The 24,673-nt window shown below is 34.6% G+C and overlaps 4 protein-coding genes across 4 annotated transcripts in view; all 4 read right to left on the bottom strand.

Moving 5' to 3' along the window:
- LOC149921932 (RNA polymerase II elongation factor ELL2-like) overlaps positions 1-12,511 on the bottom strand; it is a 36,833-nt gene extending 24,322 nt beyond the window's left edge. Inside the window, exon 1 of the mRNA XM_090163637.1 lies at positions 12,236-12,511. Coding sequence (XP_090019763.1) covers positions 12,236-12,364 — 129 coding nt within the window. The 5' untranslated portion in view covers positions 12,365-12,511. The remainder of the gene's footprint in view (positions 1-12,235) is intronic.
- A 1,330-nt stretch (positions 12,512-13,841) lies between these two features.
- On the bottom strand, positions 13,842-15,217 carry LOC149921931 (uncharacterized). The gene is made up of 2 exons (XM_090163652.1): positions 14,515-15,217; positions 13,842-14,455 (listed from the first exon to the last, which is right to left on the bottom strand). The coding sequence occupies exons 1-2, from the start codon at positions 14,855-14,857 to the stop codon at positions 13,908-13,910; spliced, it is 891 nt and encodes a 296-aa protein (XP_090019778.1). The 5' UTR covers positions 14,858-15,217; the 3' UTR covers positions 13,842-13,907.
- Positions 15,218-16,307: 1,090 nt separating this feature from the next.
- Positions 16,308-18,840, bottom strand: LOC149921930 (receptor expression-enhancing protein 5-like). The gene is made up of 5 exons (XM_090163655.1): positions 18,626-18,840; positions 17,797-17,890; positions 17,586-17,724; positions 16,899-17,055; positions 16,308-16,709 (listed from the first exon to the last, which is right to left on the bottom strand). The coding sequence occupies exons 1-5, from the start codon at positions 18,741-18,743 to the stop codon at positions 16,669-16,671; spliced, it is 549 nt and encodes a 182-aa protein (XP_090019781.1). The 5' UTR covers positions 18,744-18,840; the 3' UTR covers positions 16,308-16,668.
- A 2,891-nt stretch (positions 18,841-21,731) lies between these two features.
- Positions 21,732-24,583, bottom strand: LOC149921929 (BTB/POZ domain-containing protein 1-like). The gene is made up of 7 exons (XM_090163641.1): positions 24,448-24,583; positions 23,864-23,970; positions 22,928-23,771; positions 22,546-22,863; positions 22,383-22,470; positions 22,181-22,327; positions 21,732-22,120 (listed from the first exon to the last, which is right to left on the bottom strand). Exons 2-7 carry the CDS (start codon positions 23,931-23,933, stop codon positions 21,962-21,964), a joined length of 1,626 nt encoding a protein of 541 aa, XP_090019767.1. The 5' UTR covers positions 23,934-23,970; positions 24,448-24,583; the 3' UTR covers positions 21,732-21,961.
- Positions 24,584-24,673: the final 90 nt, after the last annotated feature.

Raw genomic sequence — 24,673 nt, 5'->3', positions numbered from 1 at the left:
CATAGATTCGTTGACTACATTATTTAAAACCATTTGTTGAGCAATTTTAATCAAAATATCTACTATAGACCGATTTCCCAGTAGTATCATTTATAATTCTGGACAATTAGTTAACGTACGTGTCGAGATTACATCAGATATGACCACAGACGATTTTATTTACGGCAAAACGTCAAATTGAAATTAATTCAGTATCACGTATTATTCAATTTATTTTATATGAAAAACATTACGGTAAACAACAGAATTGATAGTCCCAATACGAAAAAAAAACCGTATCAAATGATAATCTTAAAACAAAATATAAAAACATTTTTGTTTTGAATAGTGAACGACCTTGACTGTTTTCAATGAGTTTAAATTTGTTCAATACAAAAAAAAAACCACAATTTGAGCTTCGCTAGGTTTACTCAATAATATAAATATAAAAATATCAATTTTTCTACAGTTATGACTTAATTCTAATTTACAAATTATAATTAATACGCGTAAAAACGAAAACAATTTCTAGGGCAAAAAATGCCTACGTCAATCCGCGTTTTAATCAGTGCTTTGCCCCCTTGACTTCCAACATATATTAATTATAGCTTATCAGTCAGGCCACAAACAGCTGATGATAGGCAGCCGTACATTAGACGTACGGTTTTACAACGTCAACTGTACCTATCCATCCGACTTACGTTATAGCGTATAGTCAGTTAACAATAGATATAGTGTTACCAACCTCTTAATTGGACGAGTACCTATGACGTTAAAAACGTCATTTTATTCCGAGTGACGTGACTTTATTTGCCATGGAAACTGAGCGCTATATAATACAGGGTTGCCACACAATTTTCAGACTAAAATTCCCTGACCATTTTATGAGATTTCCCCCGACTTTTTAAGGTCAAAATATTTATTTTATATTTCACTTTTATCAGAAATTAATAAATTTAAATGGACTTATATTTCAGTAAAATAATTATTGCAATGTTGAATATATTAGCAAAACTTTCAAAGAAATAAATGATAATAAAAGAATTTGTCATAGATTTAGAGTAAAATTAGAGAAAATCTAATTCCCTGACCTTTTCCAAATTCTTAAAATTCCCTTACCTTTCCCTGACGTGTAGCAACCCTGTAATATTGCCGTTTCCGTGGTTACCTTACCAAATAAAGTTAAAAAGGGAAAATTTTTACTAAAAATAGATATTTATTTAAACATTTTTTTCAATTAACAACCCAATGACACTGACGTCACTCATACTTTTCCCAAGAGGTAAGAAACGTCAACCCAAAATGGCGGCCATAGCCAAAGCTACTACTCTATAGGGAACTAACACTTCGTAGCTTGGCTGTGACATTTTTTTCAATAGAAAAAAGCACCAGTGAGCGGAGTGACGTCGTGTGACTTACAAGGAGACATCCCGAAGTGTAACCCACCGATTTTGTTCAAACTCGGGGGATTGGTAGACCTTCACGAAACTTGAAAAATCCTAAAGGGAATTTATTCAATGGGCAACGGTTTTGCCATGGCAACGAAACATGTTTTTGACAACTTAAAATTGACATTTTTCCTATTTAAGCCATATCGGTTAAAAATTTTCACAGGGGGGGGGGGGCGGCTAGGAATCGTTCAGAATCCCATGTTATTTGCAATGGGCAAATTGAAATTTGTTTTAGTGAAAAACATTTTTTGTTGCAATGGCAAAACCGTTGCCCATTGAATAAATTCCCTTTAGGATTTTTCAAGTTACATGAAGGTCTACCAATCCCCCGAGTTTGAACAAAATCGGTGGGTTACACTTCGGGATGTCTCCTTGTTAGAACTGTTAGCTCCCTACAGATAAGGTTATAAGGTTAATGGGTAAGAGATAACAAAGGCGAGCCCTAAATTTTAAACTTTCAATTAAATGTTTTCGAACTAAGTAAACAAATTATCAGTATTTAAGCCAAGTACTTCGTATAGAAGTAGTTTCGATTAAGACGAATGAGGGCATGGCAACGTAATATAAGGCCGGCGTTCAATCGAAATGGGCGGGCTTCGAGAAGCCAGTACGCGTTGCGATAATAAAACTGATGCCATTTTAACATTTCCAGCGAAAATATCAGCCAAACCGTGAAAAATATGCTCGCCAACAATTTTAAAAGCGCGCCGAAGCGTTTAATTTTACAACGGAGAAAGGTAGAAGTTCCGCGGATTTTTCTCGAGGCAAAATTTGGTTAAAAAATTTAGAAGCCGTAGTCATATCACGCTTAAATTACTTCGACTACAAAAGCCGAGAGAACCTATTGGCTCACTCGATATTGAAGCGAATACCTGGCTAAGGGTCGACATTTCGCGGCGTTTGGTGTCCGGTGACGTGTGGGAAAGACCTTAAGTTGGCGGAGCCGAAAGGGGTCGCGCGTTTGACGAGAAATTCTAGCGAAAGCGAGCCCTGATTCCGAGACAAACCAAACACTTCTAGGTCATTTCGCGCACTGGAATTTTACGTTTCACCCTTTTCAATTAGCTGTCGAGTTATTTTTACGTTTCATAAAATAAAGATTTTTCAGTTTTGATCAAATTTTGTTTCACTTTATCTAAGTGTTATTCCTCTCCCCCCCCCCCAATTTTTATAAACTAAAAGTTATGCCCCCCCATTTTTTATAAACTAAGGGCTATTCAGTCCCCCCCCCACTTTTTTTAAACTAAGGGCTATTCACCCCCAAAGATTTTATAAACTAAGGGCCATTCATCCCCCCCCATTTTAGAAACTAAGGGCCATTCACCCCCCCCCCATTTTAAAAACTAAGGGCTATTCACCCCCCACTTTTTATAAACTAAGGGCTATTCACCCCCCACTTTTTATAAACTAAGGGCTATTCACCCCCCACTTTTTATAAACTAAGGGCTATTCACCCCCCACTTTTTATAAACTAAGGGCTATTCACCCCCCACTTTTTATAAACTAAGGGCTATTCACCCCCCCCCCCCCCCAGATGTTATAAACTAAGGGCTATTCAACCCCCCAGATGTTATAAACTAAGGGCTATTCAACCCCCCCCCCCCAGATGTTATAAACTAAGGGCTATTCAAACCCCCCCCCCCCCGATTTTATAAACTAAGGGCTATTCAACCCCCCAATTTTATAAAATAAGGGTTATTCAACCCCCCTCCCCCAGATTTTATAAACTAAGGGCCATTCAAACCCCCCTTCCCTAATTTTTATAGAATTAATGCACGAACTCATAAACTAAAGACGCTCGTTTTCATAAACTTTTAGATTTTAGTTCATAAACTACACTACACCGTTTCGAAACGCTGAAGGGAACCATTTTGAGCTGTACACTTCTTAAGAATGAGAAAGAGGGAGTTTTTCTGGGAAAGGGTTTTTGCGTAATAGCGTGGCAGAATTTTGGCCACTCTGCCAAACGGGGGAAAAGGGTTTTAGAACTTTGTTCTACTTTAGACAAATGCAAAGAGCTGCATTTAAGTCACGCCTTAACTTTTGCTAATCGCCTAGCAAACTACTTTTGTCCCAGACTACGCAAAATCGTTGAGTTTTGAAACTACGCCGTGAATCACCAAAAATCCACGATAATGAACCCAAAACATTCGTAGAATTAAAAGACTTCGATTATTAACGCGAAAAAAATTGATTAATAGATTCTAAAGGCGATGTCGTCGAATACTTTAAAGCCATACAATTACCATACACAAACCATCTATTAAAATAACCGTAAATAATGATAATTGTCTGTTTTTCTTTAACCCTAACCTTCAATGTATGAAACTCGCAAAGGCCACTGCGGTAAAACCTAGGGGTAAGACAGTCTCAGATAATCTGTACACCGAGTTCGTGCATTTAGCACTGTTAAAGGTACATATTTTCAAGAGTTCGCGAGTTCCATTTAGCACTGTCAAAGGTACGGCAGTGTACACCGAGTTCGCAGTGTCTTACCCCTCGGGTAAAACCCAGCGTAGAAATGAAGGAAGCGAAAACAGCGAGTTCGGAGATGGCGGCATCTGCTTCGAATAATTTGAACCAGGGCGGAACCGGGTGGGAAAGAAGGCCATTCCCCGTCACTTCGGAGATTCACCTTCTCCGTCGTGGCGCGACATTCTTGCCAGGAATCAACAGATATTGGAAATACGGGGACTAATTATCGCATTGTGGAAACTTAACAGGTTAATTCAGAGACAGGAGAAATCGTTTCCATGGTGCCATCTTGGAGGAGGGAAGTATTCTGGAGTGGAAAATCCCATAGCGGTAATAAGAACGTCCTTTCCCGCCTATTGCTTTTAGAATTACCCAGACTACCCCGGTTTTTGGTCGGACGTCAGCTTTATCTGCCATCATTCTGGCTTGATGACGTCCGACCAAAAAGAGCATGATGGGAATTTTACAAAGCCGCAGGTGGCGCCCGACTTTTCCACTCCAGAATACTTCTCTCCTCCAAGGTGCCATTTCAAACGATAATTTTCTAAAGGTACCAATAGAACGATAAGATTCTAAAGGTACCAATAGAACGATAAGATTCTAAAGGTACCAATAGAACGATAAGATTCTAAAGGTACCAATAGAACGATAAGATTCTAAAGGTACCAATAGAACGATAAGATTCTAAAGGTACCAATAGAACGATAAGATTCTAAAGGTACCAATAGAAGGATAAGATTCTAAAGGTACCAATAGAACGATAATATTCTAAAGGTACCAATAGAACGATAAGATTCTAAAGGTACCAATAGAACGATAATTTTCTAAATGTACCAATAGAACGATAAGATTCTAAAGGTACCAATAGAACGATTAGTTTCTAAAGGTACCAATAGAACGATTAGTTTCTAAAGGTACCAATAGAACGATTAGTTTCTAAAGGTACCAATAGATCGATTAGTTTCTAAAGGTACCAATAGAACGATTAGTTTCTAAAGGTACCAATAGATCGATAAGATTCTAAAGGTACCAATAGAACGATAAGATTCTAAAGGTACCAATAGAACGATAAGTTTCTAAAGGTACCAATACGATAATTATTTTCATAAACGAGATTTTTATAAATTATTATAACACGAATTTAAATAACAATATATGTAAAATTAGAATACTTAGCGCAATTTCCAAATTACCATGTACCCGTCAAGTCTAAGTTTTTTAAATAAAGTGAAATTAGACTTAGTTAAATTTATGAGACTGAACAGGTTCTAAAAATTAAATCCCAGATTACGGCGAGAAAAACCAGCAAACTCGAAAGTTAAACTTGACAACCTTGAGCCAAACATCCCAAAAGTTTCGTTTTCTTTCTAAAACAGTTCTTGGTGAAAATATATTTCCAACGAACCTATCTAAGATACACTCTGAATTGAGATTCATAGATTATTAACGCCAGAAAATCGTAGATTATAAACGCCAGAAATTCGTAGATTATTAACGCAAGAAATTCGTAGATTATAAACGCAAGAAATTCGTAGATTATAAACGCCAGAAATTCGTAGATTATAAACGCCAGAAATTCGTAGATTATAAACGCCAGGAAATCGTAGATTATAAACGCCAGAAATTCGTAGATTATAAACGCCAGAAATTCGTAGATTATAAACGCCAGAAAATCGTAGATTATAAACGCCAGAAATTCGTAGATTATAAACGCCAGAAAATCGTAGATTATAAACGCCAGAAAATCGTAGATTATAAACGCCAGAAAATCGTAATTATAAACGCCAGAAAATCGTAGATTATTAACGCCAGAAAATCGTAGATTATTAACGCAAGAAATTCGTAGATTATTAACGCAAGAAATTCGTAGATTATAAACGCCAGAAAATCGTAGATTATAAACGCCAGAAAATCGTAGATTATAAACGCCAGAAAATCGTAGATTATAAACGCCAGAAAATCGTAGATTATAAACGCCAGAAAATCGTAGATTATAAACGCCAGAAAATCGTAGATTATAAACGCCAGAAAATCGTAGATTATTAACGCAAGAAATTAGTAGATTATAAACGCAATAAATTCGTAGGTAATTAACGCCAGAAAATCGTAGGTAATTAACGCCAGAAAATCGTAGGTAATTAACGCCAGAAAATCGTAGGTAATTAACGCCAGAAAATCGTAGGTAATTAACGCCAGAAAATCGTAGGTAATTTAACGCCAGAAAATCGTAGGTAATTAACGCCAGAAATTCGTAGATTATTAACGCAAGAAATTCGTAGATTATTAACGCAAGAAATTCGTAGATTATTAACGCAAGAAATTCGTAGATTATTAACGCATGTTCCAAAAGGTGGTAAAATTGTAACACGAACTTAGGACTTTCTTTCAACGTGAACTTGACGGTCTTAAAAGGCTTTGAAAGATCTAATTTCCCTACACGCTTCCAAGTGTCTCTGTTGTTTTCATTTGGCGCCTGTGTAGTGCTTCGCCGAAACGTGATCCCATTTCGATCTTTCTTTGTAAGCTACCTCTTTCAAGTGAGCCGCCAATGTACACCTTTTTTTGGGGGTTAAGATTACTAATTTCACAGTGCCCCCTCCCAGTCTTTTTAAAGATTAGAAATAGGATGTGGGACTAATCCTGAAGATTAAAACTGATAATCCACTTGATTTATTGACCTCTATCTATAGATTTAAATTAAATTTTTGTCAATATTATAGTTTTGAAGATAATCGAACGAGTGTACTACGAACAATTCCTTGTTTTCACAAATTAAGATTTCTTTCAATTTCACATTAAAACCGAAAACTCATATCAGTCAAATTTCTCCGCTTCCACACCAAAACTTGTCGTTTTCTATTTAATTTTAATAATTTTTAATTATATTTCCAAAGATATAGGACTTTATAGTACCATTTTTTCTAAATTATAGGATTTTATAGGACTATTACATGCTGTTTCATTTACTAACTTAATGCATTTAAAAACAAAATCTATATTTAACGAAATAAATCTTCACTTAAAAAATAGAAACTATTTAACCATTTTATCACAAAACTATACTATGACTTTATGTAGAAATATATCCTATAGCTAAACCTAGCAATTTAACTGAGTGGTGGGGGATTTGATATGGGGAAAAATTATAGGATTGTATAGGACCTTTTGGTCATGTTGCTAAAAATATAGGATATTATAGGACATTTCTGAAAATTTATAATTTTATAGGAATTATAGTACCTCTGGGGTCCCTGTAATTAGAGGTCGGGGATGGTTAACTTTTATTCAATAGATAAAGCTCTCAAAATTATTCGTAATACGTTTTGATCAAGTAATTTATATTTCTGTATTATCCGATTAATTTTTTGATAAATTTGTAAAATTAATCGGAAAAACAACAAATTTTACGAATAATACATGTTTTTTAATCATTTTCCAAAATATTAACCGGTAAATTTCTTTGTTTACATTTTTCCCCCAAAAAAATCAATTTAATCATGGATAATGATTAACCGTTACCGACCTCTACCTGTAATAATTTTAAAGGGCTACCATTAATAAATTCCCCATAAGATGATATCATTTTATAACAACATTAACCCGAATTTGGCACGGCTTCAGAAATACTTAAAACGCATCCGAATATATTATTTAAATTTACATTTCAAACTTCCTTATACTGGCTAGCTTCGATTTGTTCAATCTTTGGTTGACGTAAAAATACCAGAGAAAGCGCGATCTCATAATGACTCAATATTTCTTAGAAACTAAAATTCGAGACTAAGTTCTCAACAACGAAACGTCAACGGGGAACGCGAAGACTTGTCGTGAGTAGTACAAGGAGGGAGGAAGAAAGGCGTTAAGAAATAAAACCGATATCCTTGTCCGTACCATTTTCAATATCGTTTCTGGCGTATGTCAACAGCCTTTCTTACTATATATCGGGACTAAATGGCCACTATAGGTAGAGCGAAACAACGCGAAACAAGCGCGTATTAAATAACGGCGATGGACGAAAAGGGGGGCCAAATAAACGAGGAAATGTCACCGCAGTTGTTACGATCAACGATTGATCTTAGACCCGCCAATCTTTAAACGAGTACTAGATACTGTTTAATCTAACCAACAAATAGATATACGCGGATGCTTGTACGCGCTCGGAATGGAGATTAAGGCTTAGAGTCTTATCAAACTACGCCGTTCCTATCTCGATTTTCCCAAGTGGCTCTCTTCTCGTTCTTTGAACGGGGGGGGGGGGGGTCATGTTCGCTTAATGTACAAGTACTTTCGGTGCATTGGCAAATAGTATCTCGTTATTTTGACATGTGCTTCGAAAATGCGCTACAGCTGTCAATATTAATTTTACTTCTTTAAACAGTGCACCCCATTTTACTTTCGTACTGTGTAAAATTTTATTATACAGCATTGTTCATTTTATATTTAAATCGATTTATTTGATTAAAATTTATTTAAATCTATTTATTTGATTAAAATTTATTTAAATCGATTTATTTGATTAAAATTTATTTAAATCGATTTATTTGATTAAAATTTATTTAAATCGATTTATTTGATTAAAATTTATTTAAATCGATTTATTTGATTAAAATTTATTTAAATCGATTTATTTGATTAAAATTTATTTAAATCGTTAAATTTATTAAAACTTTAATTTTAATATAATCTCGGCCTGATTCGGCATTGATAAAGAAGCTACTTTTTAACATTTCTAAAAATAATATTAAACAATAAACGACCTAAATAGTTATTTCTTAAATAATTAATTAGTCAACAATAGCAATAAACCGAACAAAAATAAATAAATATCAGTATTCAATTATTTACAACAAACAATTAGTCTAAACTATCTTTTCTCAAACGAGTTACGAGTTATAAGTAATGTTTATTTAAAATTTAACTTGAATTCCACAATATTTATGGATTTTAATAAAAATGAAAATTTGCCTTATATAAAGAGGAATAAATAATAATTATTAAAGTATAAAAATAAAATTAATATTCATTCTATTGGATAAAATGAGCGCCTCTAAAAATATTACTTGCAAAACAGTAAAACAATAACCCGACGGGGGACACCCATTATTTACCAAACAAGGCATTGGCCCTTTCATAAACTAAACAGGAGTCAATAGGTGTTATTTACATCTCCGTAGCAAGCGTTAAAAAATGAAATTTGAACATTATTTATGGCCTTAAATGTCTAATGAACATAAATGATTTGAAACGCAGTGCCGATAAAACGAGCGTTTACTTTCAAATGACCTACAATAACCTCGCGATGTCCCCAAAATGGCAGAATAAAAACTACATATTCTTATAAAACCACCTGGCGCAGTGCTGCCAGTTGAAGGAAGCCCCCTGAAAGCTGCATTTATAGAACGTAAAATGGAATAAAGGAAATATTTTCTGGCGTTTTCTCAGGGTTCGTCATTTGATTTAAATCGAATTTTAATTTATTTAGATTGTATTGAACATTAAACGACCTTTTCCTTAGTCTAATTAAATATACGCCTCGTATCGGTAAAATAAAACTAAATTCATAATTAATCATAATTCATTTAGTACTTGCAATTTCATTTGTCCCGAATCGCCAAATGTCGCGGCAATCTATTTTGCGCGTAAATTAATCGATGTACGTAACAAACTAAAATTATACATTAACATAAATTACTTGATGTATGTAACTACGATTTAGATCAATGTTTCGTTTAAGAAATGTAATTAAATCGATTTAAATAAAACACGGATCATTTGTGAAAATTTAATTTAAAGTGTAAATTTTTAAATTAGAAAATTCTTTCATTTTGATTGTCATATTGAAGCCGATTTAATAAAAAACAATACATAGAAATTTGATATTCAAAAATCGAACTATAGATATTCAAAAACTAAACAAAATGAATATTTCAAATTAAAATTTTAAATAAGGGCAAATTGGTTTCGAGCCCCAATGATTACCGATAAAAAAAATAGCGATACTAATTTTAAACTTAATTATGAAGATTTATTATCTATTTCGCTGTTCGTTGGGAAAACACAATGAAACGTTCATTAGAACCGCTTATGAGATTATTTCCGTAATCCAAGAATCGGGAGTTTTGGGTGTTTTTTTCCTCCAATATATAAATATAGAGATGATTTGAGTATAGGCAGCCGTTCTCTAGGTTGTCGTTGGGAACGTCTAGACGAAAGTATACAGGAGATACCGCCGAGCTGGGTTTCAGTTTACCCGTCGGTTGTCGCAATACGGGCATTACTGGCTGGAGAGGAAAACCTACTCAAATTAACAATAGAAATACGCGCTAAAAATCCCTCGAATGACTCTACAAATTCTACACTGGGAAATTCATATTTGTATTTCGATTTGAGCTAAAAAGTAAGGTACACAACTTGCGAAATTTGTCGCTCTATTTAAAACGTAAATGACAACAGCGTAAAAACGCCAACTGAACAATTTTCGTTGTAAACGATAACTTTGTTCCGAAAGGCCTACATTTAATTTCAATGCTATTATTTTTGCCGTTAACTTTAATGACGTGTAAATATATTTTATATTGATACGAATTTAATTAAATTATAAATCTTCCAAATTAATATTTAATTCCATGTTTATATTTAATAAATTAACTATGGAAACTTAATTTAACGTATTAAGCCAGTATAAAACAATATTAAGATTAACATTTTCTGCGTCCCAATTAAGTATATTTCATTTAATTTTACTCAGTTGCCACCTTAAAGTGGGAAATTGTAATAAAGAAATAGCTTTTTAATAATACGTATTTAACTATATTTACACCAATTGAAAAAACACAAGCAAATTCTTAATTTCACAAATTCATAGCATTGCGCAAAGTAGTTAATATAAATTGTTTTTAATTTGTAATAAAAACCCTTAACCTATTACAAATAACAGAAAGGACCTGTTGGATATTAGGGTCTTGAAATTATATTTAAGATTGAACAACTTTTTACTAGATTTAGACCTAAATGGGATACTGTAGCCACCCTCATCTTTGTCTATTACAAGTACACCAATAGGTATAACATTTAAATTCCAACTTTTCAACAAGTATTAAACTTACTATTGACTATATTAACTGCAGTTATAGGTATAAACACAAAGGCTACAATTTTTCTTGTTGCAACTTAAACAATTTAATATGCATAATAAATGCGTTAAATTGTTTAAAATAATTACTATTTAACCACAAATAATAGGTATAACATAAAACTTCGCCTATTTTACCTACTTTAAAAAACAGGTGTATAAAAGACTGCCAAGAGAAAAAGCTCAATACTTTTGCCTGCATAGAAACTGTGGTTATCAGACCTTGACAAATCACAGGTGGAAAAATTATATTTTCTGGAGGGGGGTCATTTCTTTTGAAATGAAAAATTTACTTTTTAGAAATAATAGATTATAAATTTTCCTGAGAAATTCCTCTTGAAATCTACACAACTACACAAATAGTAGTCCTGTGTAAATTTTCTTACAACTTTTGATAAGTGTTTAATAATTGGTTCTTAACTTAAGATTATTTGAATAAACCTTTCACAGAATTATGTTTTTTGACATAGTCTTAATATGTATTAAATTTGAAATTAAATTTGAAATTAAGTATTTCAATAAAAAAATAAACTGAAATGGAAATACTAAGAAGCAAGTTTTATGGGGTATACCTAAATAATTTACAACTTAGTTAAAGCCTTGATTAAGTAACTTATAGAAGTGTGCAGTCCTAGGAAATTTACAGTTACCGATACCGTAGCTACGTCACCAAAAACAGATGTTTGCAACCAAAAAAATTATAAGCCTGGGCTAGCTTACCGATTTTTTTGCAAGAACGCCAATTTATTTTACCGTATTTTGCTACAAGCTTGTCGCCTATTAATTTTTGGTAATTAAACTAAATTTTTTAAATAGAGGTTTAAAACTAAGAAATTTTGCCAAAAACCGTAAAAATATCGCGTATCCTGATTTTTTGGCTCTCTAACGGTAGAGCAGGAACCTTTACCGTAAATGGGCAACGGAATTAGCTGGAACTTCGCCTATATTAACGAAACCTACCAATACTCCAGAGTATATGGAGATTATTGGAATATTTATCCACGTTAAATTGCTAGAAATAAGCCTGATTTAAAACCTAAATAGATATGAAGTGATACCTTCCGTGGGTTATATACAAAAATTTGCGCTATTTTGGCCGAGGCTTATAATTTGTCGGATAGCAAAATTGCATTCGTAGTCGATTTCCCAAGGCCAGTGATCGAAATTCCATAAATTAGGTGAAAAATATGGTACTCACCCTAGATTTAGTTAGTTCTCCAATAGCCCTGAGTGCAGAATCAGTCAATTTTACGAATATTAAGCTTTTATTGTTCGAATAATTTCCCTGTGAAGATAAACCATACTGCATCCCTTCCACCAGCGCCATTTTTGTTTCATTCTGAAATATCTCCAGCGCATACGGTTCTACGGGCCTTCCGAGACATTAAACTCGCAACGCATGCGCATATAGCGTTCCAATAGATATAGGACAGTGACGTCAAAAAACTAATGACGTTTCAAACCGTAGAAGGGGGCTAGCAAAAGTCGCGAGGGGCCGGGGTGATCGGATAAAAACGCAACAAGTTAAAAATCTGTACAAGTTAAAAATCCATTCTTAGACAGGTCTTGTGTATTATAAAACCAGCGTTTTTGACTTAAGAGATCTATAATACGAGATTTTATAACCGGAATAACTAGTTGGATAGCACTTGTCAAAACGGTTCACCCCTATCTAAGAAAATATTAGTCCCGCGAGATCGAGTTCCACAAAACTAGAAAGTCCTTCGGTGGACTGGTCTACACCATAATTATAACGTTTTAATTGGTTTATTTCCATTTTCATCACACAAAAAATTGTAAAATAAATAAATGTCGCAAAACCTTTAATATTAAATTTGAAGTACTACAGTTAATATTCAAAATATGAATATAGTTAAATGAGATGGTTATCCTAACTAGTTAAATTTAACTGACAGAGACGAAAAGAAAGTTTGAAAGAAATTCACAAAATTTCGCGATATTAAATACTTAGCGCCATCTATGTGTTTATTAACATAGTTATGAATCTTGTGCTGCCATCTATTCGTAAAAAAAGCAATTTTTAACTATTTAAATAAAGCTAAATTATAACCAATATTAACAACAGGAAATATTAGCCAAAATTTAAAAATCATATCTCTATAATAATCTTTTACAACTTAGGGTACGTTCAGCAGAGCTCAGCGCTGACACCGATGAGTAAGCGCTGACATCGATTTTTCACTGTACGCTTTTTTGCGTTTCCAGTTTGACGTCACGATGGCTCATCGATGAGCCATCAAGTCATCGGCTCGAAGAGTCGGTTTTTTAGTTAGTGTGACGTAAAACGCGTAGCCAATCTAAGAAAATGGCGACTTCTTCTGAAGAGCAGTTAATTGAAGTAGCGCTCCTTGACAATGATAAAAATTGTTATATGATTGCCGTGAGACCCGGAGATCACGCAAGGATATTAAGAGGTATTCTATTGTTTGATATATTAATTATAACACTTGTCTTTTTAATGTAATCCATCGTATATCTTTAAGCCTTGGCGTTTGTTATTGTTTACTGTCATAGGGCATGCTTTCACGTGGTTAATTTTATCATGGATGTAGAAAGGAACTACGTTATAATTAATTTTGTTTTATTTTTTAGACGAAAGTTTTGCAAGATTTTGCTTAGAACAAGCAAAAACAATTGGTATACAAACCCAAACTTTTCAAAATGAACTTTTGAAAAGATTAGATAAAAAAAATGAAGTTTTGTCTAAAATGGTTGATTCGTTAATGAAAATGTAGAAATGATAACTATCTTTATTAAGTAATTTTTAACAAAGCTCAAATAACTTCAAGAAATAATAAAATTTATTTCGCAAATGCATAACCAAATTTTACATAGGTGTTAAGACAGCTTTAAATGTCTTGCAATTGTCTGGGAAGCCTTATATTTCTTGCAATATCATTTCTTTTCATCTTTGCAGCTTCTGAATTAGTATTATCAGCCTCTTCCATTATTTCAGCTGTTACATGTTCAAAATTTTCATCTATATAATCACCCACATCATCATCTCCATCGTGCCTCAAAATAAAATTATGCAAAATGCATGCAGTCATAATCACTTCTGAAATTTCAGCTACTAAAGACATGTCTAAGTATTTTAGTCTGCGGAAACGGCCCTTTAACAACGCAAATGCCCTTTCTATCATCTGGCGAGCTGAACTATGGCAAGTATTGTACGCTCTTTCCTGAATTGTACGATGTCCATTTTCTTTGAAAGGAGTCATTACGAATTTGTCTAGCGGGTACGCGCTGTCACCCAGAATGTGCCCATTATCATCACTCCTTAAGCCATTTTTGAGGAACTGGTAAATCGCACTCAAACGCCACATTCTCGCATCGTGGACAGAACCAGGCCATCCACAGCAACAATCAATGAATATTAATGTTTCATTACAAATGCCTATGAAAAATAAATATTTATAATATTTTTAACAAAAGTTCACATCCAAATTAAATTACCTTGTAATAATATCGATGTTCTCTTCTTACGATTATAGTACGCATTTTTATCTTCATTTGGCTCCTTTATGTCGATGTGACAGCCATCAACTGCACCAACTGTCATAGGGAAACCATATTTTGTTTCACAGACTGTCATTGTTTGGTTCATTTTTTCTGTAGTAGGCCATGTAATGTATTGTTGTGTTAATTTTGACACTATTCGAACGAATTCAATGAACACATAATGTGCGTTTCCCTTTGATAGATCGAAACGATCTCCAATGCTCCTGAATGACTCAGGTGTTGACAGAAGCCACAACGAACCTAACACCCGTTTCTCTATTGGTATGGCAACGCACATTTTTTCATTAGCAACAGCTCCTCCATAAATATTGATTAATTCCTAATGCACAAATTGAAATTAGTTTTGTTTACTTTTATTCATCAACAGCGGTCCTGCTCATTCGAAAATGAGATTTAAAATCTTTTTCTGTATAATATGGTACTACACTTTCCACATAGTCTGTTATTCTTACAGGTCTAGACCGAGGCTTAGAATTAGTGAATGTTGTTGCAATTAATGCGGCGCAATTTTTAGTTTTTTTAGAATAGTTAGGAGTGTAACAAATATTAACACCACCATTTTCAATTATTTCATCGGTAACAAGTTCATTTACGATCAAATACAGAAGTTTTCGTTTTTTTCGATTTTCTTGCCCGGAAAAATTATTTGCCGCCATTTTAAAAAGAATCGATTACTAAACAATACCCGTTCAACAAATTTCTACGTCATTATGACGACAGAGCTCAGCGGTTACAGTTTTAAAGAAACAGCGCTTTTTAGTCGATGAGCTCTACTGAACGTACCCTTAATGTTTTTGATAAATTAGTATTGTATCGGGTAGTGACGTCATTATGGTTGTAGGGTCCAGTGCTTCCACTTTGAGGAATTTTATCCCTTTTTGGCGATTTAAAAGCGATTTTATTTTGGAAGAGAGGGGAAAAGGGAAAATTGAGGGATTTTTCGAAAATTAAGGACTTTGAGAATTTTCCTAATTTTCGCTAGAAATATTTTGGTCTAGTACTTCAAATACCGCGCCTCTACCTTTATTGTAATCCACGAATGAAATTAACTGGGATTCGGAAGTGTGTCATAGATTTAAATTTTTTTTTTTTCATTATATAAGGCCTAAATATTATAAATCTTGTTGTTTTAGTTAAAAAAAATTGTGAAAGGGATAAAAAAGTATTTATTAGAACCGACAGAGGGAGAAATGAGATTGTCCAAGTGGAAGCACTGGTAGCTTCTGGTAAGGTTAACTCCAAACTAAATAACCAGTCAGACATATGGATGGATAGGTGATTAAATAAAATATTAAATCAGACTTTTATTTTTGGTGTCGAAGTTATTTGTAGTTGAATGCATGAGACAGCCCCTTTGAATCTACGTGACGGCTCAATCGGTGGGTGCGAGATTCAAAAGTTAGGAACATTCAATATCATGGTCGTGTAACCCCAACACTTGCAATAATTATACTAGCGTCGCCATTTGTCGTTTAATATTTCCATCCTACTAATGTGTTTCACCATGTCTAGTTGACTAAACAAAAATTCTAAAGGATAGTCTTTATTTGGTTCCTTCCACACAGCAATAAAATATGACGTAGATCTCCCCCCTATTCATACCCTACTATAGCTAAGACTGCCACCCAGGAGTGGTGTTTGTTGCTTTGAGCTGCCACTACCCAGTCAATAAGGATCTTAATGGCGCCAATGAAAAATTTCCAATAAAATATCCAAACACATTGATATTAACAATCACATTAACATACTTTATTCGTAATTGTTGTAAATCGATATATATCTAGCGTAATTTACAATTTAAATGGATGTTTTGTTTTTAAGCAAAAGTAACGCCTTTTTAATTTAGACGTAAGGCATTTGAGTTGCATTGCAACATTCCTGCTTCTTAATCAACAAAAATATATGTAAAAAAATGACTTTAAAGAGGCTGGAATGAATTCTTTTTCTTGTAATAAACTAATACTTTTGGGGCAAAAATTTCAAAAGGAAGTTTAAAATGTAAGAAGTTTAGATTTGAAAATTGAAATTCTTATGGAATGGGTGAAAAAGGTGTGCGAGTGATCAGAAGGAGTGCGGAACTTCAGATCATTAGTCTTTCTTCAATGCACCATCAGCAGCGATTTTTACCGCTATAAACAAAATTGATGCATTATAATTAAAGAGTTTAAAAGCTACGAATAAAGCGTATTGTGTTAAATATAGGATTTAATTTATTCGCAAATTGTAAAGAATGATGATACATGTATAAAGATCTTTAAAAATGTTTCATAACAAGAGGCAGCCAGCATGCAAGAGTATTCAATCAGATTTGAATATACCTTCTCCAACAGCATCCTTTGCCTTGTCAGTGACTTTCTTGAAGGCATCATCTATTCCCCTTTGGTTTTTCAAGAAGAATGGTCTAATTATGCGTCCGTAAATAATTTGTGACCCATTGGCAGATATGGGGGCAAAACACCAAATAAGGAAAACACACTGAAGAGAAAGTACACATTACGGTAACTGTAAACTATTCAATTGAAGGTTCAAAACTCTTAAAATCTTGTTTTGTTATGGCATTGGTAAATTTTTTCAATTTCAGTAAAGTTTCAAAAATTAGGTTATGTAGATTGTTACATTGATTTAATATCCCTTACCATTTTAAGAGATTTTCCCTGACCTTCTTAAAGGTCAAAGTTTTACTTTTATTGAAAGTTAAATTTCTTCCAACTTATATTAAAAAATCTCTATATAACATTTAAAAAATTACCCGAACTTTCAAGTAGCTAATTAATCACAGGACTACAGTAAAATTTAAATTACCTTCACAAAATTTTTTTAAGATAAAATTAAATTTCCTAATTTTTTAGGCCTATATTAAAATTCCTCGATTTCATTAAAATTGTTTTGGCAATATTTGGTACAATTTCAGGATTAGTTGGTTTGGGAGGTTTAACAGAATTTAAAATTCTTTCTTCAAGATTTTAAGAAGTAATGGACAATTAAGTATACCCAATTTTACATACTTTGGCTAGCCAGTAAAAGGGAAACCAGTTCAAGAGTATATCGGAGAAAAATTCAACCAAACTGAACAGGGCAAAGACTACCCAATAAGTTAGCCATTTAGTGTCGTCTTCTTTGTCACGGCTCTCTAATGCATGGATGCTACAGAGTGGAGTGAGATAACAGTTCAAATTTACTAAATTAAACATCATTAACCATTACAATGAGACTTACGATACGTATGCTGGGTATACAAAACCAATGCAATTGCAAATAAGTTCAGAGCCATAGCCGATCACAAGATAAAGACCCAAAATGACTGTTAGCGCTAAAAGGAGTGTTTAAATAACATTAGGAAGCTATTTATAAGTTAGTTTAGTATAAAATTATAAATGACTAAAAATTTGGCAAAATGACAACTTTGTAAGATATGTTATCTCTATGGCTGGGTAAAAAAGCACGAGAGATATGGTTTTTCTAGTTTCAAGGGGAAAAGTAGAAATTTTATCAAACTTTTCTTATCATAAAACAATGTCCCTTAATCAATACTGATAAACTAAAATTAGTCAAACAAAAATCTCTAACTTATTTGAAGCTTATTCATGTAAATTAAAATATATATTCATTGTACCACTGTATTTTCTTATAACAAAACAAAATTAAATCTTTTCCACCCCTAATGACTTTAACAATTATACCTCTACATTCCACTAGCAGGAAAAACCTAGCAGACTGCGAGGAGTCATTTTATTCTGGTTTTGGCAACTGGCTAAGTTTTCCTGAGGCATGATTCTTTATCTAATGCCAGTGAATAATAGGGCTCTGAATAATACACGTACAGTATGAAATTGCATATGTATCAGTTCCAGTACAAAAACATTTTTTCGATTCATTCTAATACATTATGACAATGCAGATGTTAGCTAACGTGATAAGACAGTTGTTCAAGCATGATATTAGATATCTTGCGTTTAATTCTATACTTTTCTATTGCGCAGTTGTGAAAACTAAGTTGGAACAACCAAGGCTTACTTAGCTTGAATAATTTTAAAACGATACTTACCAAGGACTACATACAATCGTTTAATACCGTACTGTTTTTCGACTGTTCCCAATAAATCTGTGAACTTGTTTTTCTCGTGAAGTTTCGCGTCTAGTTTTTGCATAAAGGACGAATTCATTTTGGTAATTATTAGTCAAGGAACACTACGACAGATTTTATGGCACACACAGGTGTTAACCCAAACGCAGGGATAAAAAGAAGAGAAAATAAATTCCGCCGGCCGCTCAGTTCATTTTTTACACAAAAATTAGAGGTTGTGTCGCCATCTACTTACTAAGAGCAAAAAAAACAAGTTCGTCATGACTGCGGGAAAATCATTAGTGCTTCAGCGCTGCCACTTGTAGGGAAATTTCAAAAATAGAAAATGGAATGGTTTTCAAAATAAACGGAAATAGAAAATATTTGTCTCTATTAGAAAACCATGTAAATTACCTTCATTTTCGATCATAGACCAGCGTTAGTGATCTGCGATTCAGTTAAATAAACATATTTTTCATTGTTGTCCATTAACTATTAAATATTGTAGTTTTTTAAGGAAAGTCAGGCCCGTACATGGGGGGGGGGGCGCCAGGGGATGCCCAGCGCCCCCAAATGAGTACTTGAGCATCCCCAATTTACTAATTTCATAGGTGGGGAAGATAAAAAGGACTTAAGGCATTGGCAGTGGGCACCCCCAAAAGAATTTGAGATATTAATTTTGCAAAATTAACGTTTTCTATCGTTACCTTACTTTCGCCAAAATTCGGCCCGCTTCATTTTTGTAGGTGAAGTGGGATACGCGATGGGCTTAATATAAATAAATATGCAATAACAGTAAAGCATTGTTAAAATTTTATTTGTGGAAATGGTTAAAATTGCGTAAATTAAATATTATTAAAACCGACGATATAATCTTCAAACTAGTGTATAATTCGAATAGTAAAAGGAAAAAAACTTTACCACGATTACCGGTACACTATAAAATTTTTAATAAAAAGTTAAAAATCAGCGTTAAGCCACGTTTTCAATTACGATATTTTTCAGGCTTTTCGCTTTTGCTTTTTTGACGCGCTTTTATTTCAAAATAAGCCTATATCAAATCCATTTAGATATCTGCTTCTCGTGACAAAAAAGCCGATAGAGACTGAAGCTTCTCGCGGTTGGTTTTGACGCAAAAGCGTGATTTTTGATCGGAAAAATCGAGATTGAAAACGGGGCTTAACATATTTCGGCTAAAAGGCGTGTACGCCGCCGTTATCAAACGCTAAACAAAGTCTGCTCATTTGGCCGACTTCTCACTTGGCCAAATGGATAGTTAATGGCAGAAGAAAATTTTCTTCTGTTAACTCTGGTTATAGGTTATTTATTGCCGTATGAAAATACACTCTTATGGAACAGAGTGGCTCCGTAGTGGAGCTCAGCAAGAATAAAACCAAAATTACACAAATAAGCGTAAACAAAGCCAAAATTAAACATAAACAAGTCGGTCAAGCCCGTCATATTACCTCTCCTCGGAGGGGTTTAAGTTCATTCCCCACGCGTTATAACGACGCTAAAGTAAACTGTATTAACTATTATGCTAACGATGAGTGTCTTATTTGCAATATAGATAAGGAGTTATCGTTTTTATCCGTTAACGCTCACCGTCACACCGTCACGGCGGTTTTGCCAACCTGAAATCTCATAGGTAACTAGAATGCTGCCGTGTAACTGGCAAATGGGCCAAACGCCGTGGCAGACGATAGCCAGATCTCAGCCAATCAGAGCTCAAAGAGTGGTTCTGCCAAGAATTTAATGTCACCAGAGAGAATGACGTCACCTATCTCCCGCTTTAGTAGCCAATCCAAGGAGGATTATTATCCTCCTTGGCGGAACCACTCTACGGCCTCTCATTGGCTGAAGGTTCAAGGCGAACTGGCGTCAAGCTCGGCCGTAGGCGGCAGCATTCTAGTTACCTATGAGATTTCTATGTTTAAACTGCTAAAACGGTTATTCGACTGCGTACGGTAGCAGTGAGCCAAGAACCTGCGTACGCAGTGATTATCTCCTCCTAGGGTACAAAGTTCCCTCGGAGAGGTAAAAACTGCCCTCGAAATTAAGCTACAGAGGGCAGTTTTTATCTATAGGAAAAATTATGGGTGGCGTCGACATACGTCACGCCGATATTACTCTATACCACTGTCCCTATCTAGTGGTGTGATGGGGTCACTGGAGCCTGTGGGGGGCTCCATACCCGGCTCTCAAGGTCATGTGATCGGGGCGCTGGGTCACTGGAACCTCATGGGTGTTCCACACTCGTCATTCTGTGACCTACTAAGGAGGGTAGTTTGCAGTGGAAGAGGAGGGCGTTTGTTTGCTATATGTGAGGCGGTCAAAATGGCTGTCTCACTGGCCGAACGTTGTTTCGCAAAGCGCACTTTTGTCCGGGGCTGGTTGTTTTAGGTGTCCGCTGTAGTGCTTAAGGCGGAGCAGCGGGGTACAAATACATATACTTATGTCTATACCACAAACGGAAAAGTAGCGCTAGAAAACGTTAATTTTCCAAAATTAATATCACCGCGAATTTTCATTTCTGCAAAATAATTTCGACACAGAAATGTTCAGTATCATCTAAAGTATCCAAATATAATAAAAAAAATCGGATATGAATTGGTGTATTGATATTCACCCTAAATTTTAAATTTCCCAAAGTGGAAGAACTGATAACGATTGTGGTGGCGATTTTAGTTAAACCGGTCGCACGAATGTCGAAATTCTTTAATACAAAAATGTATTTAAGAATTTGGTCCATTAGTTTATTAGGTGACATTTGGAAGGGTTATTTTTACTAATTGACAAAAAGTCATAGCAATGAATAGTATATGTTTGAATTGTACAGTTATCAAATTTAATCTATACTTTATGGTAGCGGTTCCCAATTTGTATTTGATATGGAACCCTAAATGACCCACCTAATTCCGGCGGAACCCCAACCCATTTTTTTACATATCTTAAAAGATTCTTAAGACACACAAAAATGGCTGCACTGCGAATTCTCGTAACCCCTGTGACCTTTCCACGGAACACCCTTTGGGAACCGCTGCTTTGCAATGTTATTATGAAAGCAAAAAAGTAACCTCCACAAATTAAAAAAAAGTGGTGAACAGTTTTATTTCAATTGTTAAACTAAACATACAACAGAAACAAAAAATAAAATTTTTGACAAGATTTCATTTGTGAATCATGGTTTCTCATGGTTTTCCATAATACTGGTTTATAGTACTTTTAATATAGTTAAATTAAAAGATTTCTTAACCAGTAGTTAATTTTAACGTTTTACATTTTGATCATGTGAAACAACTTTTAGTGTACAAATATTTACACGTAAAATATAACTTCTGGTATTTGTCCATCCTCTACAGATGTGCCATTGTTATTTCCGGCCGCATACAGGAACTGGAACGTAACTTTTCCGCCACTTGGGCAATCCAAAGTGACTTTTCTTACACCTTTTGTGCCATAGTGAGAATCAGGTCCCTATTAAAAATAAATTATAAAACTTTCTCTAGATAGATGGAGCTGAAATCTTGAACTTGCCTTCAAAGTAGCGCATAGAGTATAACTCAAATTGGGATTAATTTCAACGGGAGTTTTAAACATAACTCTAGACGTGCTTGGTAAACCATCGCAACTGAAACTTGTGTCGTTAGATCCCAAAATTTTACCAGTTCCAGTATGAATGACCTATAAAAAGTTTAATGATTACCTATTTCCTTTTTTTTTAAAACTTTCAAATTACTTGTATGTTTGCATCATAATCGGAGGGTCCGTGAATAGAACCGTACAGCCCAAAACCAACAATGAAAATCCGACGATCAACAACAAACCTTGAACAAAAAATTTAAACAATTAAGTGTCAATTGAGTATGTTGTTGGCCACTTGAGTAGAGATAAATATTAACCTTATACGATCGGAAGTACCACTGTATCCCCATCTACTTTCAGTTTGTTGAAAACGGCACGCCACTTGTTCTTTGCCAGTTATGCAACATCGAGGAACATCAGGAAAGGTAACAACAGGTTTAGGGTTTACGGTGAAGTATAGGAAAAGAGAAACTATTTCACGATCAGTCAATATGGAAGATTGGGCCGCTCCACCTGCAAACTCTTCAACAGTCATTAACGGAAATCTTATCAAATTTAGGGCACGATCCAGACAGGCTCTTTGATTGTCAGGTGTTACTGGGATATTTTGTCGTAAACATTCCTGTTCGGCCCACCTAATTAGGTTAACGAATGAAGTATTAGAATGTGGTAAGATAAAAAAATGAAGTGTCAACTTGCCTAACAACAGCGTTGAATAGCTTTGCTTCTCTAATCCTAAGACTATCACGTTCTAAGACTGCACAAAGAGTATCGTGGTCAATGTCGGTAAAACCTTCAGCCGCTAAAGCCTCCGACGTATATTTGTCAATAGTTTCCAAACAAAGATCAGCCAACTGCCGTTCGTCAAACAGTCTCGCTTGGGTTAACAGCATAAATGCATTGTCACTACTAAGGTTTAATTTCAGAAAATCAACACATGCTTTTTCAAGAGCGGGGACTGCGTATTTCTTGGCTGTATACAAGGTTGTCATAACAGTTTCTGGTCCAATTTGGACTTCGTCCGAGTAAAGAAACCGCAAAAGGGCTAAAAATGCTGCAGGTTCCACATCAGGAAGCTCTATCTCTTCAGACGTAGTTGCCATTGCCCCATTAAACATGGCGTCAAAAACTGCACTACCGACTGATAGGATAAACTTGTGGGCTGGTATTCTTTGTTGTAAATTTCCCTTTCCAACAATAAAGTGAACATCACTTAGGATTTCTTTGTTGAAAATGAATCCCAAACGATCTTTGAGAGTAGCTCGGGAAGCCTGCCAATTAAACATAACCTGCCCCGCATAATTGACCGCTCCAATTGCATTAATATCCTCCAAAGTTGGGTCACCCAAACGCCGATGATTATTTGTCTCTCTGTTACTATTTAGGATGTTGATGGGAAGCTCATGGTCATTCATACACATCTGGTCTGAGCTACATCCCGACATCCCACGATTACTCGCTGAAGCCATGCAATTGGCTGGTTGAGGATGATGGCAATGGTCCATTCTCCGTTGAGACACTGGTATGTAACAAGCTCCTTCCTCTTTGGAATTAAAACCAGATTTAAATATTACTAAATGAACATACAACCTAATGATGCAATCAATTAAGCAAAAACTAAAATTTAAAAAATACCATCTTCAAGCTCTTCCTCAGCAAACTCATTTGAAGAACACATATTAGTTCTGTCTCGAGAGTTATTCATGATAACTTGCGTGGCAAGTTGAAAATGGGAAATTTCACTAAAAATAATTATAAATTAAGATCAAGTTTAAGCAAACGTGAATTAAAACTATAATCTGTATGTTTTTGAATTTCCTTCCAACTTCTTTCACATTAACTGATGCTCAAAAAAAGGTGGTGCAAACTACGAAGCTAGAATGGCAATGGGTCAGATGATTTTCTAAACGAATCCCACTGTCTAATGACATTTCCCTTTTCCACTTTCTCAATATAAAATGAAACATAACGCTAAATGAACTTGCTTTGATTGTAAAAGGTAAATATCTATGAAGCATTAGCGTCTATTATTTATTTATTAATCTACGCATAACTGATGTAGGTAATTGTTACTTTAAAGCGCTGCCTACGTTAATCACGTAGGCATCGTTTAAAGTTATGAGGGTCTTAGAGATGATGCAAGTAATAAATACTAAGCCTTGCCTTTAAAATAACAAACATCTGATATAAATATTTGATTTTAAGTAAACGTTACATACCTAAATGAGATAAATAATGAAAATCTCTGACTTTACGAGACGTTATTTCCCGGGATCTCCATTAATCTCGAAAACGATGAAACAAACTAGACCTTGATAACCCTTGCTATGTCCAAAAACAATACTAGCTAATATGAACTATCGCCGTCTACGAAAAACAACACTAACTAGTGTAGTGCCACCTATCGCAACCATCGAAAACGAAATGGCGGGAATTTCAAATATG

The sequence above is a fragment of the Leiobunum rupestre genome, chromosome 11, assembly GCF_980474605.1.
Source record: "Leiobunum rupestre chromosome 11, qqLeiRupe1.1.hap1, whole genome shotgun sequence".
Lineage (NCBI taxonomy): Eukaryota > Metazoa > Arthropoda > Arachnida > Opiliones > Sclerosomatidae > Leiobunum > Leiobunum rupestre.
The sequence above is the reverse complement of the archived record's forward strand: the minus strand, read 5'-3'. Positions and strand labels throughout refer to the sequence as shown.